The 16,408-nt window shown below is 29.5% G+C and overlaps 2 protein-coding genes across 6 annotated transcripts in view; one reads left to right on the forward strand and one right to left on the reverse strand.

Annotated features, from left to right (window-relative positions):
- Acn (apoptotic chromatin condensation inducer acinus) overlaps nt 1-6,162 on the forward strand; it is a 108,041-nt gene extending 101,879 nt beyond the window's left edge. The window contains exons 16-18 of one of the 3 annotated variants that reach the window (XR_004757459.2): nt 1,069-1,197; nt 4,910-5,051; nt 5,520-6,162. Coding sequence is in view for 1 of the 3 variants with exons in the window: in XM_035354321.2 (XP_035210212.1) it covers nt 1,069-1,197; nt 4,910-4,963 (183 nt within the window). In the remaining 2 variants the exon portion in view is untranslated. Of the gene's footprint in view, nt 1-1,068; nt 1,198-4,909 lie in introns of all 3 variants that reach the window. The other 2 variants (XR_004757460.2, XM_035354321.2) reach the window with 2 other exon arrangements.
- Nucleotides 6,163-9,647: 3,485 nt separating this feature from the next.
- The window catches only part of LOC118184612 (uncharacterized), a 59,620-nt gene continuing 52,859 nt past the window's right edge, over nt 9,648-16,408 (reverse strand). For 2 of the 3 annotated variants that reach the window (XM_035354320.2, XM_035354318.2), the window contains 5 exons: nt 13,846-13,887; nt 13,671-13,760; nt 10,341-10,387; nt 10,138-10,251; nt 9,648-10,036 (listed from right to left, as the gene is read on the reverse strand). In XM_035354320.2, the coding sequence (XP_035210211.1) occupies nt 9,934-10,036; nt 10,138-10,251; nt 10,341-10,387; nt 13,671-13,760; nt 13,846-13,887 (396 nt within the window). In that variant the 3' untranslated portion in view covers nt 9,648-9,933. The remainder of the gene's footprint in view (nt 10,037-10,137; nt 10,252-10,340; nt 10,388-13,670; nt 13,761-13,845; nt 13,888-16,408) is intronic. The other variant, XM_035354319.2, reaches the window with a different exon arrangement.

A 16,408-nucleotide genomic window follows, 5' to 3' on the forward strand; every position in this document is an offset into this window, starting at 1 on the left:
TTTTAATTAAATTTGAAAATTCAAAGATGAAAAAATATTTAGATATCGATGGCATATGAGAAAGCTTACAATCCTTTCAATGAATTATGGACATTCATTAAACATATCATTTGATTTATTGCTTTATATAGTTAAACAAGTAAAACATTTTTTCATGGTTATTCTTACTAAAAAATGTTAAAATGGCAGAAAGGTATAAGTTTTTTACTTCAACTGCTAGGGAGGGGGAACCAGCACTACTACATCAACTAATGGCTTTATAAAAAGTATTTTAATATAGAAACTGAGGGACGGGGCTGCAGGTAATTAGAAAATACCAATTTTTTTTAACAGTAGCCATGCAAGTTTTTAAATATAGATTGGATTTTTTACAATAATGCAAAGTACTCAAGGGCTAGATTTCTTTATAATAGAGTGCCTTTTTAAGAAAAATTGTTTTTGATTTGTGCTTCACCTTTGGAAAATAACAAACTCTCATGCAACCAGCCTATTTGTTGGGATTCGATTCTAGAGTTGAACTAACTTTGTTTAGCTGTTTTACCACATGGTTGCTTGTGGTTGTCTTTAAATATGTGTGACTGTTATGAGTGTTTCGAGAAATTTTATTTTTGAATGTTAACTATGAAAATTTTTAGGGAATTGGTTTTATTCAAGCTTCTTTTTTAAATAAACTTGTTTTATGTAAATTATTACATTATTTTAAATAATAATATCCCTGTTTTACTTGTAGAATAGCATCACAAAAGTGAATACAGTTGCACAAATATTTGTTTTAATTTATTCAGTTCTATTTGTTGATCTGTCTTTAATTTCTTTTCTTTGGTGGGCTATAAAAGTGAAGTGCTTAATTTCCATTTAAAGAAATGGGTATAAAAACATGATGATAAATATTAAAATATTCATGTTTTCAGAAATCTCAGAGTGTTAATTGTGTGTCAGCATATCCTTATAGTTACTTTTCATCATTATACTCTGTATCAATTGAAAATCTAATGTTTTTGAAATTTTTATAAGAAAATGTTATTTTTTATCAGGTTTGCTTATTCTTTTTCACCTTTTGTAATTTAGGTTAATGAAAGAGAAGAAGCAAAACGCCTAAGAAGAATTGAGCGTGAAAAGAGAAATCAACAAGCAAGAGAACAGGAAGAGTCTGAGCGCAAAAGCAAGAGAGCACGGTCTGGTCACAGAAGTCGTGAGGTAGGTTTTTTTTTTTTAATAATAATATGGATGGGCATTATACAAAATTAAATAAGATTTTCTAAATTGGGAGCAGTCCTTTTTCAATAATTTTAAGCGTACTTTTCATACACATATGTAATAAAATTTTTGATAATTGTGTCAGTGCGATGCAGGATAATTGTAATAACAAAAAAGCTGAAGTAGATGAATACTGTTGTCTTGTTCTCCTTCCAATAAGTACCCAACTGTGGATCTTCATATAATTTACATATTGAAGCACACTGAGAAGTTCAACAGTTTTTTAGCAAATATTTCATATTTTTATAGTATTTAAGTTCTGATGTGAAATGGAATGTACAGACAACATGTTAACAAAGCAGATGAGAGAAGAGCAAGCAAAGCAGAAGTGAGAAAGAATGAGCATAGATTGAAAGAAATGCTAGATTAAGAATAGTGGTTATTGTTCCAGTTTATTTCTTTTGGTTAATTAAGACTTTAATTTGCAAATTTTATTATGAGCTGACTCTTTACAGTACGTAAATACATCCTTTATGTATCATATAAAAATTATATGACTGAAATCAATTTTGAAATGATGCAGTTCAAATAGATTTATCAAAAGCATTTTTCTGTTTTTAGAATAGAAACAAAAAATAAACTAAAAAGGAGATATATTACAGTTAAAGCTAGAATTGTATTTTATGTATTCTTATATATATGTGTGTATGTGTAAAATATAAAAGAGTCATTAATAAATTTACTAAATTTGTATATAGACGTTTCTTCCTAATTTCAGTCTAAACTTTTTCGCATCTTGCAGTATTCCACATTGCGAAAACTCTTACCCAGTCATCATTCAGGATTAAAACAATGGAGTCAAGCTTATAAATAGTGCTACAACTAACTACGCATTCTCTTTTGCTGCTTGCTATATCCTGAATAACCCATGTATCATCGCGTATTGCATTCATTGTTCTGGGAAAAGTATAGCATTTTGTTCTGTTCAGAATGAAATGTTTTAAAAATTTATTATTTCACATACTTTGAAATATTGTAAAAATATATATATATATATATTCATTTATACTTTACAATGTAATTACAGAATCATTACATCCAATTTTATCAAAACTGATTGATTTTAATGTAATGGTAAGTCTCTTAATGTCTTGGTCACTAAGAGGGATGTGTTACTGCTTCGAGGAAGTGTATAGGAAAAACAAGAAAAGTAGCAGTAATTGATGACCAATATATAACACTGCATGCAAAAAGTGTTTGAAACCAGATAGCGGGCAACATTGCTCAGCAGTGCGCATGATAATCAGACGACAGGTTTAATGCAGCCAGACTTCATAAAGGTGTCTCGTTTGCCCACCACCCTGAATGTTGCATACCATTGACAGCAGCCCATTTACAGTAGTGTACAGAACACGAAAACTAGACACCTCATCAAAGGAGACACGTCCTCTTTAATGATGAGTAGTTTCAGTCTGATAAAATGGTTCCTGGTGCCAGTCAATATGGTGAGGTAGGGACATACTTTCATCCCACTAACATCAGGAAAACAAAGAGACCATTGCAGTCCTGGGGTATGCTTGTATGGGAAACATTATGATGAGTGGACGAACAGAGATCCACATTTTTGACAGAGGTTCACTTACAGGAGATCATTTCTGTGATGAAGTTATCTTCCCACGTCTTTTCGGGATGCCATTGGTCCCGACTTTGTTTTTATGGATGACAGTACATGGCCACACAGGACTCGTGATGTAGAGGAGCTTCTGAAAAGTGAAAATATCCAGAATGCATCGACCAGCATGTTATCCTGATTTAAATCACATTGAACATTCGTAATGTATATAGGAGATGCCTGGCAGTACGATCTTACCCTTCAAAGAACAAAAGTTAGTTGAAGCTCCTTTGAGGGTGAATAAGAAATTCCTATTAAAGGAAGGAGGAAACCTGCTTCAATAGGAATTATTGCCCAAAGAACTGTTAGATAATCTGGTATTGAGTGTTAACAGACAGTATAAAGCAACCACTGCAATTAAGGGAGGTCATATCCCTTCCTCTTGACCTGGAAATTATTTGTACCAACGCTATTATGTTAGACTTATTTTTATTTGTTTCAAATACTGTATGCATAAATTTTTTTTTTTTCCTACTGTACTTCCCTTATCCTTTAAGTACCACATTTTGCCTTTGTGGTACAAATTTCATGTCTCCCAGTTGATTTTTTGTGGAATTGTGGCTATATATATATGTGTATGTAATTACACTGGGAAAGGATAATATACATTTTCCTGTAATTCTGCTTTTTTAAGTCTTAACAAAATTTTATTCACAAAAAAATAAAATACCATATGAAGGATACACATATTTTTGTGACCTATTAAAGGGTGTGAGGGAAAATTTTTATGTGAAAGTGTGTACTAGGGAAGTGAGGATTCAGTTATATTAATAATGTCAAATAAAAAATTTTTTGTCATCTTAGCCTTTAAAACACAGTTTTTCAATTATCTGAATAGTTAAGTAACATTAGAAAATATATTAGTTTTTATGCCTGAATATTTGGATATCTTGTAAGAGGCAGTGGTAACTTGTAATGCCTAAAATTGCTTTTGATCTCTAATGTCTTTGCTAATCACTGAAACATTCATAATGTATTGCATAATTAAGCAGTATTTATACATATAATGAAACCTTGGTTCACAAATGTAATTCATTCTTTGCCATTCATGATTCAAAATGTTCGTAAACAGAATTTATTTTCTTGGGATAGGAGTTGATATAAAATGGGTCAATGCTTTCCTGGACCCCAGGTTATATTACCTTTTAAACTTCACATTATTGCTTCAAGCACAAATTCATAACACGTATGGAATTCCATTAAATCTAAGACGAAAAAGAGGTAAACACAATATTAAAGAGATAAAATAGATGAAAATTTAATTTTACTACGTGTGGAAGGAGAATGGGTAGTAAAAGTAGAAAGTGATGAGGAAGTGCAATGTTATTGTTTGGATAAGCAGTTCTCTTCCTTTAAAAAAAGTAACTGTTTTTGTGGCATTCTTTTCTGTCTCTTGGCACAGCTTGACTTTCATTGAGATTCACTGCTCATCCGTTTCACTCAAAATTTCTGTTTGTTTGCTTTTAAATGAGACAAGGTATTTTCAATGACTTCATTGTTAATTTTCAACCCATCATTTTACCTAGGGATGCAATAGCTTCAGTAACAAGAAATTCTTCAATATTTAAATTTAATTAAGCAACAAAAAATATTAAAATGCTTCCAAAAGTCAGTGTTAATTTTGTGTCAGAGATTACATCAAATTTAAAAATCATTTATTGATCAGAGCATTTATAGCTCAAGATACTGCTTGTTATCCAAGATTTTTTAATTAATTAAATCATTAATTTATTCATGAAAACCGTTCCATGATCTGAGGTTCCATAAATTTCATTATGTTTGTATTGAAATTTCATTAATTCATTAAATCATTAATTTATTCATGAAGACCGTTCCATGATCTGAGGTTCCATAAATTTCATTATGTTTGTATTGAAATTTCATTAAAAGGTATATCACTTTTTTTAACTGTTTTTGTTTGAATTCTCAGTTTATTTCATAAATGTGATGCAGTAAAAGGAGAAAGAATATTAATTAGCATTATGTGTTTGCAGGATCTGTATTACGATTTTATTTACATATATTGTCTTTTATTTGCAGGAATCAAGAAGGAGCTCAACAAGAAGTCGTAGTCCGATTTCGAGGCACCGATGAGTTAAATTGGGTTAAATTTTTATAAATGTAAAAATCCCTGGCCTCCTATACATTGCATCTATGAAAAATCCTACAGCTTCTTAACCAGGTATAGAATATAAAATGGTACCTACAACTTAAATTATTTGTCCCACATTGCATGAAAGGGTACAATGGCTAAGGTAGAAGGGGTCAGTTCTGCATTTATATGTGTGAAACCTTAATTTAAAGAATACTTAAAATATATTAATTTTTAAATGTATATCCCTCATTTTTGTATATGCAAACTATTAATTATTTACATATTCCTTTAGTGCTTCTGTTTGATGTTTGATTGTTCTTAATGGTAATGAAAGGCTATTAGTTATCTCAAATTAATAAAATAATGCAGAACTATTCCTTTTCTATGTTAATGAGCTATGTGAAAATGGGTTTTAAAATTTAGCTAAAATATTTCAAAACAGGAAGGTAAGTACTTCATAAATTTGGCAGAAGTTAATGTATGTGTGGTGATTTTGAATGAGTGTTTTTTTTTTTTTTTTTCCTTCCTTTTATTTAATGTTTTCCCTTTTGCTAGCCACAAATTATAAGGGGGCCAGTGGAAATAACTTTATTTAGTTCGTCATCTACCATAATCCTTTTGCAGATGAAAGCAGCCAATCGAAAATGATTCACCTTTAACGGTGGTCTCCCCCATCTTTCGACCCAGGATATCACACAGGGATAGAAGTTTTAAGGGTGTGCAGTGTAGGAATTGTTTCACAATGAAAAGATGCCTGATTGGAACAAAATGTTTATAGCTACATTTTTAAAACAGCAAAGCAGAGTTTGTAAAATGGACAATTGTTCCATAAATTTTGTCGCGAGTTCTTGGATATGATCTCGGTTCTTCAAAAGTATAAAAATTCATTTCAGAACTGAATTTACTTTTTTATATTTATGAATGGCACCTAGTATATTGAATGACATCACATGGACATAATCACTCATCCTAATTACACTTGTGTAAATCTTTAAGTATGTCATTCATGTTCCATACATTTGGCATGTTATGTTCATTAGGTCTTGTTTATTGAACTTGTATGTTGTAAAGCAAAATAAAATCATTTCATTTGTTGCTTTTATTGATGGTATTAAGACCATGTTTTGCAGTTGTATACCAGCATTACTGTATATGTAGCTGTTGTAAAAGGTGTTTATTAAAATTAAGTTTGATTCCATATTTTGTACTTATTTAACATACAACATCTGCTGCTTATTCTAACTTTCACAGCTCATTTGGGAGTGAGAGATATTAGAAAGAGATCCTAAAGATGGACCTATGTTTGATCACCTTTACAATCAACAGAGTTTAAGCAAATTTTCCACTGCCTGGGTTAAGAATCCTGATTGGGTAGAGGCAATGTGAATGAGTGAGGATTCTTTCACAAATACCAGCTGATAGAAAGTGGAAGTGCAACTTCTGCATTCAAAATTTTCCCTTTGGGTTAGACACATATTTACAGAGTTCTTAAAAAAAAAAAAAAAAAAAAAAAAAAAAAAAAAAAAAAAAAAAATTCATGAAATCCTTTCTAGCATCTGATGAACCTAACCAGCACTTGTTATTTATGAAGTACAAAATTTCAGTTTGGGAACTGAGGCTATTTAGATCGTTATTCAGTTTCAGATGAAAATATTCAAAATTGCTTACCCTGTCTTTTCCTGCCCTAAATGATGGATCATCTCTTTTGGTTCTGCTGTCTTCTTAAGTAAGGATGACTTACGCAGTATTTCCAAGAAATTTATTCACACTAAATATAAGATTAACGTATATCTTCTAGAGCAGCAGTTCCTAACCTTTTTTGCCCCTTTTACCATTGACATATCTTCTTCCTTTCCAAAACTTGAAATGCATTACATCTAATTGGAGGGTTTTTTTTTTTTTTTTTTTTTTTTTTTTTTTTTTTTTTTTTTTTTAATGTGTGTTAAAAAAATTATAGCAAATGTTGAAGCTTGAATAAAAGTGATTTTTTATATCCATAAGCTTAAAAAGTAAATAAAGGGCTGAGTACATTCATTGCCTGGGTTAAGAATCCTGATTGGGTAGAGGCATTGTAAATGAGTGAAGATTCTTTAACAAATAACAGCTGATAGGAAGTGGAAGTGCATTCAGAATTTTCCCTTTGGGTTAGACACATATTTACAGAGAGTTCTAAAAAAAAATTCATGAAATCCTTCCTAGCATCTGATGAACCTTTTTTATATCAAGTCTTTGAATGGAAAGGGAGTGGTAACTGCAAGCTAATGAAAAAGTAAATAAAGCTTTGGTCATACCTATAATCATAAAAGAAGTAGAGAAACTGCATTTCAACTCAAGCATTGCAGTTTACTTAAATAATTGTAATTGCTGAAGAAACAATAAAAAACAGAAATATCTCAAGAAAGCACAAACAAGGATAATTGAGCAACACTGAAACTGCTGCCCTATAACTGGTTTCAAGTTACAAAACTAAAAAATGTTCCTATTTCTAAAGCTGTTTTCACGATAAAAGCTGAGGGATTCACTAATTGTAAGATAGAATTTTGTATCAACTGGCAGATGGCTCATAAGTTGGAAAGAAATAACATTATGCATCAGAAACTGTATGGTGAAAAGGAAGTGGCAAATTGTCATGTCACAGGTAATTGATAACTGTCACAGATGCTTTACCTGAGCCACTAAATGAATACAAGCACAACAGATTTATAATACAGATGAAACAGGAGTGTTTTGTAGAATATATATCAAAACCTCAATCATACCTCAATATATTGAAAGGAGCCAAAAATTTACCTCTAACATAGCAACTTGAGGATAACGGTGTAGTAGTATTTTTACTAAATTTTCTTCTGAATTGGGATATTGAACTGAAAAAATGGCTTTACTAATTAGGCAGCTGTGCAACATACTTACATCTGATCTCTTTTAGGAAAACAGTGACTTTTCCTGAAAACACAACTTTTAAGATTTCAGCAATCAGATCAAGATATTTTTCAACTTACAGAAAAGATGTTTAGATAATGATAAACAGAACTGAATATTGTAAAAATGCAAGCACTTTGGAGGGGATAAGTTAATATTTCTGCTAGAGGTGATGTGTATTATAGTTGACAGGAGGTCAATCTCTTAAAAACTGTTTTAAAAAATGTGACTTTTACAAACGAGATTAAAAGGGTAGCCAATATTTTAAATATCAGGTGAAGGAAGTTATGAACATTCATAGTTAGAATTTGTAAATTGACAATGTTGAGAAAATGTGTAAAAACTGATTATTTAAGAAATGTTAAAAAGGACTGCAGAAATGGGTAGCAAAAGTGATAACTTGCCAACGTCAATTGAATCTAGAAAAATATTGCAAGTTCTAAGAACCTAACCAGCACTTGAACTCTTAAGCTGAAAGGTGCTGATAAAAAAAAAAAAAAAAAAAAAAAAAAAAAACCGACCAGCAGGTTTATGAAATTGAGAATACAGTTGCTGAGTTGTGTTTTCAGGAGCTGGACAGTTGATTGCACTGTATTGATGAACTATACAAAACAAACACAGATAGAAAGAACAATTTTTTAAAAGGAAACTTTCATCAAGTATGTATAATATATAATGTGTAAAACTTTTATTAAAATCAAAAAATAAATTTCAGATTTGCATAAACAGTTTAATTATAGCATTAATTTTAATAACTATTTTTGAATTTGTTATTAGTTCCTATTTTATTAGATAATATAAAACTAATATTGCAATTTACAATACACAGATAAACTCAACTTTTGAATGGAAGTGATTTTAATAAATGGTGGGTACTGCATATTGATAACAAATATGGATAAATTTGGCAGAACATTACAAAAAAATTTAAGCTTTAAATATATCTTTCCCTGTATTTAGGATAAATACAAAGTTGACCAAAAAATTGTATACCTATTTTATCAAATGAAAACTTTGCAATGCATGAAAATACTGAATTTATTCATATATGATGAGATGAACCCAATTTAATTTTAACCTCTGCAATTACAAAAGCTGCTCTGCATGATGAACATAATGTTGCTTTTTGCTGTATTCAGTATACCCTTGCAATTTCTCATACAGGTATGATACAGGATGATTTGTATTGCTAACTTTTGTTTTGTGCATATCGTGGCAGTTTCGTGTGGCATGGAAATTTTACCAACACCATAGCTGACTAAGCATGACAAATTGCTGTGCAAAGTCTGCTGATCTTCTCTGGTACTCATCTCAAACTTATTACAAAAATATGCAGTTTTCAGTTGCACTGCAAGTAGTGTTATAAACTTAACACCTCCATTAACACTGTGTACTCATATTTGAAATATCATTTTAAAATGCTCTTCAAATAACAGAAGTACCAGCAATTTTGATTTGGCTTTATGTCGTGTTTATTTTAGAATCACAGATGAAACAACTTCTGCTGGGACAAAAATACTTTACACACTGCTATCATCAATCAATCCAATTTTTAAAATTTCACAGTTATCATCTCTGAAAAAGTATATATATAGTTTTTTTAGCAGTGTGTATTATATAAGTAACTGCAGTTTGAAGGTAGTTTGAGATACCCTTGATATAATTTTAAATTAATTAGATTACAAACAGCTTTTTATAAACTTATTAAACTTAAAAAAAAAGAAAGGACTTTTGGGAGGGGAATTAATTTTTCAGATTTTCAAATACTGTTATACTATTTTATTAATAAATTTTCAAACTATTTTTACAATAAAAATATAATTTTTACATTATCATACATTTTGATTCAGTTTTAAGTTGCATACAAATAACTGAACATTTTATAATGGAATTTATATATACATTATAATTTTTAATAGAATTTACAAGAATAATGTTAAATGTATAAAAATATTCCAAAAAATATATAGATAAAAATTACAAATAGGAACAAAAGTGTGCATTTGCAGAAGCTTAATTTCTGTCTTTTAGGTATAGAATCTTGAATCTGTTAATATTTTGTAATTGGAAAATGGTTATTTACTTGCTGCAGTGGTTTTAAATTGCTGCCACAAGTGGCTTGCCATACACTTTCAAGCTGAAGTTCTAACTTGCTGAAAAACAAAAGTACGACAAGTATTACATAATTCTCATGTAAATACTTAATAATATACATGTAATATAAATTGTGATCACAATTTATTAAAAAACTTGCCTCTTTTCATTCTGTAGCACACTTATGGTATTATTTTGATTAATTATTTTCTCTCTCAAAGTATCAAACTGTTTCCCATAAACTTGCTTTAAAGTTTCATCATACTGGGCTTGGCTAAAAGTGAAATAAAAAATGATAGATAAATTCTTTCTGCATAAAGCTATTTATTCATCAGCATTTTATATTTCTTTCAAATTACTAACCTAATTTTAAGATTGAACAGTTCTTCCAATTTCTCTTTACTTAGATTCTATAGAAAAGAAAAAGAATGATTAATGCAAATTAAGAAGTAGTAATTTTGTCACAGCTGGAAAAAGGGAGATAGCAATTAGAAAGATAATCATTAAAATGTATGTGCAAACAATTAACAAGTTGACTGCCCCAGCAAAACTGAGTGATATACTCTGTCAGGCCATTTTTTTAATTCTAGCATTTTCTTGTCTTAGTTATCCTAAAAACCAGTTCAGTACCCAATTTTTGTATGAACTTGTTGTTTTGCTTATTTTCATTTTTAGTTGCATGATTCTATATTTTTTGTATTTGTAAACAGATTACAACTTAATTCATCATAATGTAACAAAAGAGTTCACTGTCTTGATAGTAAAATTAGATAAAAATTATGTTACAATACAAATAGTAAAATAGCATATAGAACCAAAAGTAAATAAATTAGTGAATGTATAAACATCTTAAAATGCAACACTAGTCTTTTAATAAACAATAAAATCACATAAATAATAGTTACTTAAAAGTTACTGCAACAACATCTATATTAAAATCATTACAATTTATGGAAAAAAAGCTTCCAGCATTTGATGCACATGCTTCTGACAAGTAAAGCTGCTGTGAATCAGCGATAGTGCACAAAGCAATCAAGGTACAAGTATGGCAATGTAGAAATTTTAAGCGCTTGATATATCAAAAGAATTTAAAATACCATTAAAATTTAAAATCTCATCATAATTATAATTATTAAATCAATATAACAGAAATTTATATATAAAAAAGTATTTGAGACTGTTTAGACATGCTAACTCGCTGATAAAACCCTACTTCATGTCACAACGATTAGGCCCCACATTAAAGCAACCTTCATTTCTCACACAATAAATGTTCTCTTATTCAAATCTTGTTATATTATTTTCATTAGTGTTAAAATTATTAAGATTGACAATGAGGTCATTTTAATACATAAATTCTTGCACAGAGGAAATAATAATATAGAATAAATTTTAAAAATGAATGCATTACTGAACCTATTCAATATTATTTTTTTATCCTTTGAGTTAGATCACAATGATTACATGATACTATATGGATTCTACGAAATGCTAGTACTGCAAGAGATGCTTGTTGAAAGTTTGACATTTATTTCTAGGAATCACGGCTTAAACTACATCCGAGATATATTGTGTCTTCAGAAATCCAAAGTGATGAACTTCCTATGAGCTGTTGTTATTTCATGTCTATGCACTTTAGTGCAAAATATATATTTAGAACTATTATACATGAGGTCCAACACTACTTATAATCGTTATGGCATACTTACATCTACAATTATCTCAGCGACTTATATTGGCCAAAATTCTTTCATTTATAAAACATTCTTAAAAGTTCCAAAATCTACAATATTTCAAGACTTTATTTTTCCACTGTACACTATGGATTTACTCGCTTTCAGATTCAGATAATTTGCTTATTCCATTAGTTATAAATTACACTAAAAGGTGTTTATTATTGTTTCCATCTCCTAAATCCACAGATAGTTCTAATGCAATGCGAATAACAACAGCATTCACAAATGGGCAGCTGGTGTCCATTTATTTATATAACTTTTTGGTTTTAAGTGAAACTGAAATTGTATGAATATAATAAAAATAATAAATTTACTTTGCCTTTTTTGACTGTTTTATACTAAGACAGAAAAGGAGAGAAACATGCGAAAATGAAACATAAAATTAGCAAAGCAACAACCTTGTGTTTGGTCTTAAACTAATCTGCTTCATGCTTTCTTATGTAATATTGCAATGCAGACAGCTCTTGCCTGATATGTTTGGTCTAAAATCTGCACCAAAAACAAGGTTAATTTTACACTAATTGCAGCTAATTAGGTAATTGCACTGATTAAATAACATGAAAGCTTTAAATGAGGAAATTATAGAGTATGCAATATTTTAGACAGTAATTATGAGTAAACTAATAAGCTGCTAAGTAATAAACATAATTTAGTCCTTGCTTGAAAAAAGACGAAGCACTATCACTTAATTTTTTTTATTGATGGTAGATTGGTTTGTTCCCCTTAACAAGTGAATTAATCTGCCATCAGTAGCATTAACTGCTTCAGTACTTAAAATTTTTACTTTTGAAATTGGTAATTTGTGCAACTCAAGATTTTTCTTTACAGATTTTAAATGTTTTTACTGCAATAGAGAACCAGATTATACTGATTTAAAATTCTAATTAAATTACTGAGTAAACTTTTTTTTTCTTATAATAATTCATGGCTTTCATTGAATTTCTGTTCCTTGGAGATAATATATGAAAAACTTTCCCTAATAATAAATTACATATAGTACAAAGTCCGTAATCCAGACTTGTCGGGACTTCGGCAATTCCGGATTATAGATCAATTAAAAATATTAAACTGTAATTTATGAAATAAAGAGCAATTATGACCTAAAGGGTATCAAAATTTACCAAAAAAAAAGCGTAATATTTATTTGTTTACTTTATTAAACATTTCTTTCAATGTAAGTTGTTCGCTTCGTTTTTTTGTGCTAAACACGCATGCGTAAACGCATTACGTGCATGAAGAGAAATTATGATCTAAAAGGTATCAAAATTTACAAAAAAAAAAAAAAGTTTGTGGCTTTGAGGTCAGGATTATAGATCATTCCAGATAATGGATGTCCAGATTACAGACTTTGTTTAGACACACACATACACTCATTCTAACTGAATGCAGTGTATAATTTACTACAACTTGCAAGTTCGCATATTATCATGGATGTAATATGCCCCCAATCTTCATAACATTCCTACAAATTTACATCTTAAGATAATTAACAAAGCACAGAAGTGAGCAATGCATGTTGGCAAAATGGAAAAGTAAGTGCACATTCAGTGTGATCAGGCAAGAGCCGTCTGTATTGCAATATTACATAAGAAAGCATGAAGCAGACTACTTTCGAAAAAGCACAGTCCAGAAAAAATTATTATAAATAATTGATACTTTTAGAAGAGAAAAGGGAGATATACAAATAAAATGAAGAATTATGTGGCTATTTCTAATTTTGATATACGTATTTTTTATCTTACATACACATTAAATCATACAATGCAGTTATTAACAAGATATTTCATTTTATCTATTTCATAGACTTAATGTTACTTAGTATTATCTTTCTTTTGAAAATATTTAAAAGTTTCAACGATAAACAAAGATTATTTAAATAAGGTAAAATGTACAAAGGCTATCTGCCTATTACTTTGGCACTAATGTATCATAATTATATAATGCTAAGAAGACTTACTGAAATGTGTTCTTGAAGTCTTCCAATATTCAGACTGTAATTGACTAAAGTACTTTGGACTTGTTTTTGACGAAAATCTTCAAAAGTAACCTGTTACAAATAAAAATGGGAAGAATGATATACATTGGATTTTAACAAAGATAATGTATGCAATTAGCCATCTTAATTTACAAACCTTGCTCAACAGAATATCACGCTCCAAAGCTATGCTTTCTGTCTGTCAATAAATAAAAGAAACACGGATATTAGCAGTTTTTATTATGAGGATATAGAATTTTGGTATTTACAATGTTTTTCCATCTACAATGTTTAACAAGAACAATTGCCAAACAGTGCAATTTAGCACTCATAAAAATTTGGTTTTATGTAACCCCAGTTATAGAGAAGCCAGTTTACTTTTGCACAGGACGTAATAAACTATTACACCATCATTTAGTATATATTGTTACAATTTTTGTATTTATTTAGCTATTTTTAGTAGAATTTGTAATTAAAATTGTTTTATATTCCCGTGCAATGCAGCACGAGACTTATTTGAAGAGAAAGCTACGCCGGAAAAATTAAAATACAGGAGCATGCACATTTAACATTTTAATAAATAGTTATCTCGTAATTGTACTCTTTTGTTATCCAGAAAAATCGAGAAAATACAGAATATTCTCGCGCGGGATTAAAAAGCTTATAAAAGCTGGAGGAAAACATCTCAATCCAGTTGTTTACTTATTTCTTGTTGTTGATTGTAGCAAATTCGCGGTGAGATCGGATTAGCTTTCTCTGTTTTGAATTGTGTCCTGTAAAATGTTTTAGTAGTTTAAAATATAACTATTGTGATATTGTACAAATATCTCTGAAGAAATTTCAACATTTTGTTTTATTTGTTGTGATAAGAATAAATTTTAATCACTTTTCATCGGACTTGTGCACTCAATTTATTACAAACCCGTACGCACGCAACAGTACAAAAAATTAAACAGACATCTTTGTATACTAACAAAATAAAAACAGACAACATTCTTCTGTACCAAAACTTTTTATTACATACATATTTCAAAATTCCTATAATCAATTCTTTTAAAATTTAATCACTCATACATGAGTGCGCATGCATACACAAAAATAACATAAATAAGAATGTATGTGTAAAAAAATAACATCTTCCAGCTGATATTTTTAAAATATTAAAACCATGAACTGCTATTTCTCTTTTTTTTTTTTTTTTTTTTTCCCCTAGTATTTTGGAAAAGCAATTAAAATTAAGGACCAGCCTTGGAAAGGAATATTATCATCAAAGTTACAAAATCTTTTTATCAAAAAATATGTTGATTGTTGTCTAAAAAACTGTGCATTAATTAATATGACATGGAATTTTGTTGGAAAACAAAAGCGGCAATGCAACGTGCAAGGAGTTCACAAAGATGATTTTTTTATTACTATTATTATTTATGAATTAACATTAGGGATTTGTGGCACAAGTTTTAATTTTTTGTCAGATAATCTTAAGGTTTTGAGCTTATATTTATTAAAGTTATTTTTATATGCTATATGAGTAACTTATATCTATTGACTAACTAACTAAAGAGTGATCTGTAATTATCTATTTAAAACTCATCTGTTCCTTCAAACTCTCACTGTAATAATTGGCAAGATCTTCATTAGCTTTCACAGTTGATGGAAAAATATGCTAGTACCTAAACTTTTATCTCAAATCATACAATCCAGAACAAAAACATAAAATAAAATTGTTTCATGATTAGTAATCTAAAAGAATTGATAAAATTATGGCCTTGATAATGCACTATGTATGAAAATTTATTAAGATAGAATACTGATAATCACGAAACTTTGGATAAAGGGTGTTACAAATTAGTGAATTTCATGGGTTTTGCCTTCCTGATTTGTGTTAACAGTTTTTCCTTTCTAAAATTTGAGTTGTTTGCACGTTATGGTCGATTGCAAAACTGATGGTATTTGTTTCTAAAATAATTTAGTTTCCAGTATTTGGCAATACTGATTTTATTTAGTTGTAAAAGATTAATGCAGTTTCTTGGATCTAGTATTAGTTGAGAAAATTTTTGTTTGGAACATGTTTTGGCTATTTTGAATGGTTTCTAATTAACTTGTTTTCGTGTTTTTATATACCGGGTGGCCATATTTAAACTGACAATGCTCACAGTGTTCTGTAGTGCGATCTATTTGTGAGAATGACACTACATTTTGTAGGAAAATTAAACAAAACGGGGGATGAAGGATTCCATGAAAAAACAAATTACAGTCAAAAGTCGTTAATCCGGACTCGTCAGGACTTCGGCGATTCCGGATTATAGATCATCAGTTTAAATCTCGTAAGATGGCATGCAGAAATTCTAAAATTAAAAATATGAAACCGTAATTTATGAAATAAAGAACAATTATGATCTAAAGGGTATCAAAATTTACAAAAAAAAAAAAAAAAAAAAAAAAAAAAAGCTTAATATTTATTTGTTTACTTTATTAAATATTTCTTTCAATGTAAGTTGTTTAAGTTGCTTTGTTTTATGTGATAATACTTTCTCTTTAATTCTATAAAAAGACATAATTTCTTGTTCAGTTACAAAGTTCCGCTGTTCAAGTCCCGTAATTGCTGTGCAGAGAATACCGACTAACTTGTCAATCGAAATTTTTTTCTTTTCACTAACCTCTCTGTCACCTTCTTCATGTCTTTGCAGCAATTCCACTTTTTGTTCGATGGACATCGAAAC

This window comes from Stegodyphus dumicola, chromosome 1 (assembly GCF_044657685.1).
Source record: "Stegodyphus dumicola isolate Sdum_Otavi_A_Nest chromosome 1, ASM4465768v1".
In the NCBI taxonomy this organism is placed as follows: Eukaryota; Metazoa; Arthropoda; class Arachnida; order Araneae; family Eresidae; genus Stegodyphus; species Stegodyphus dumicola.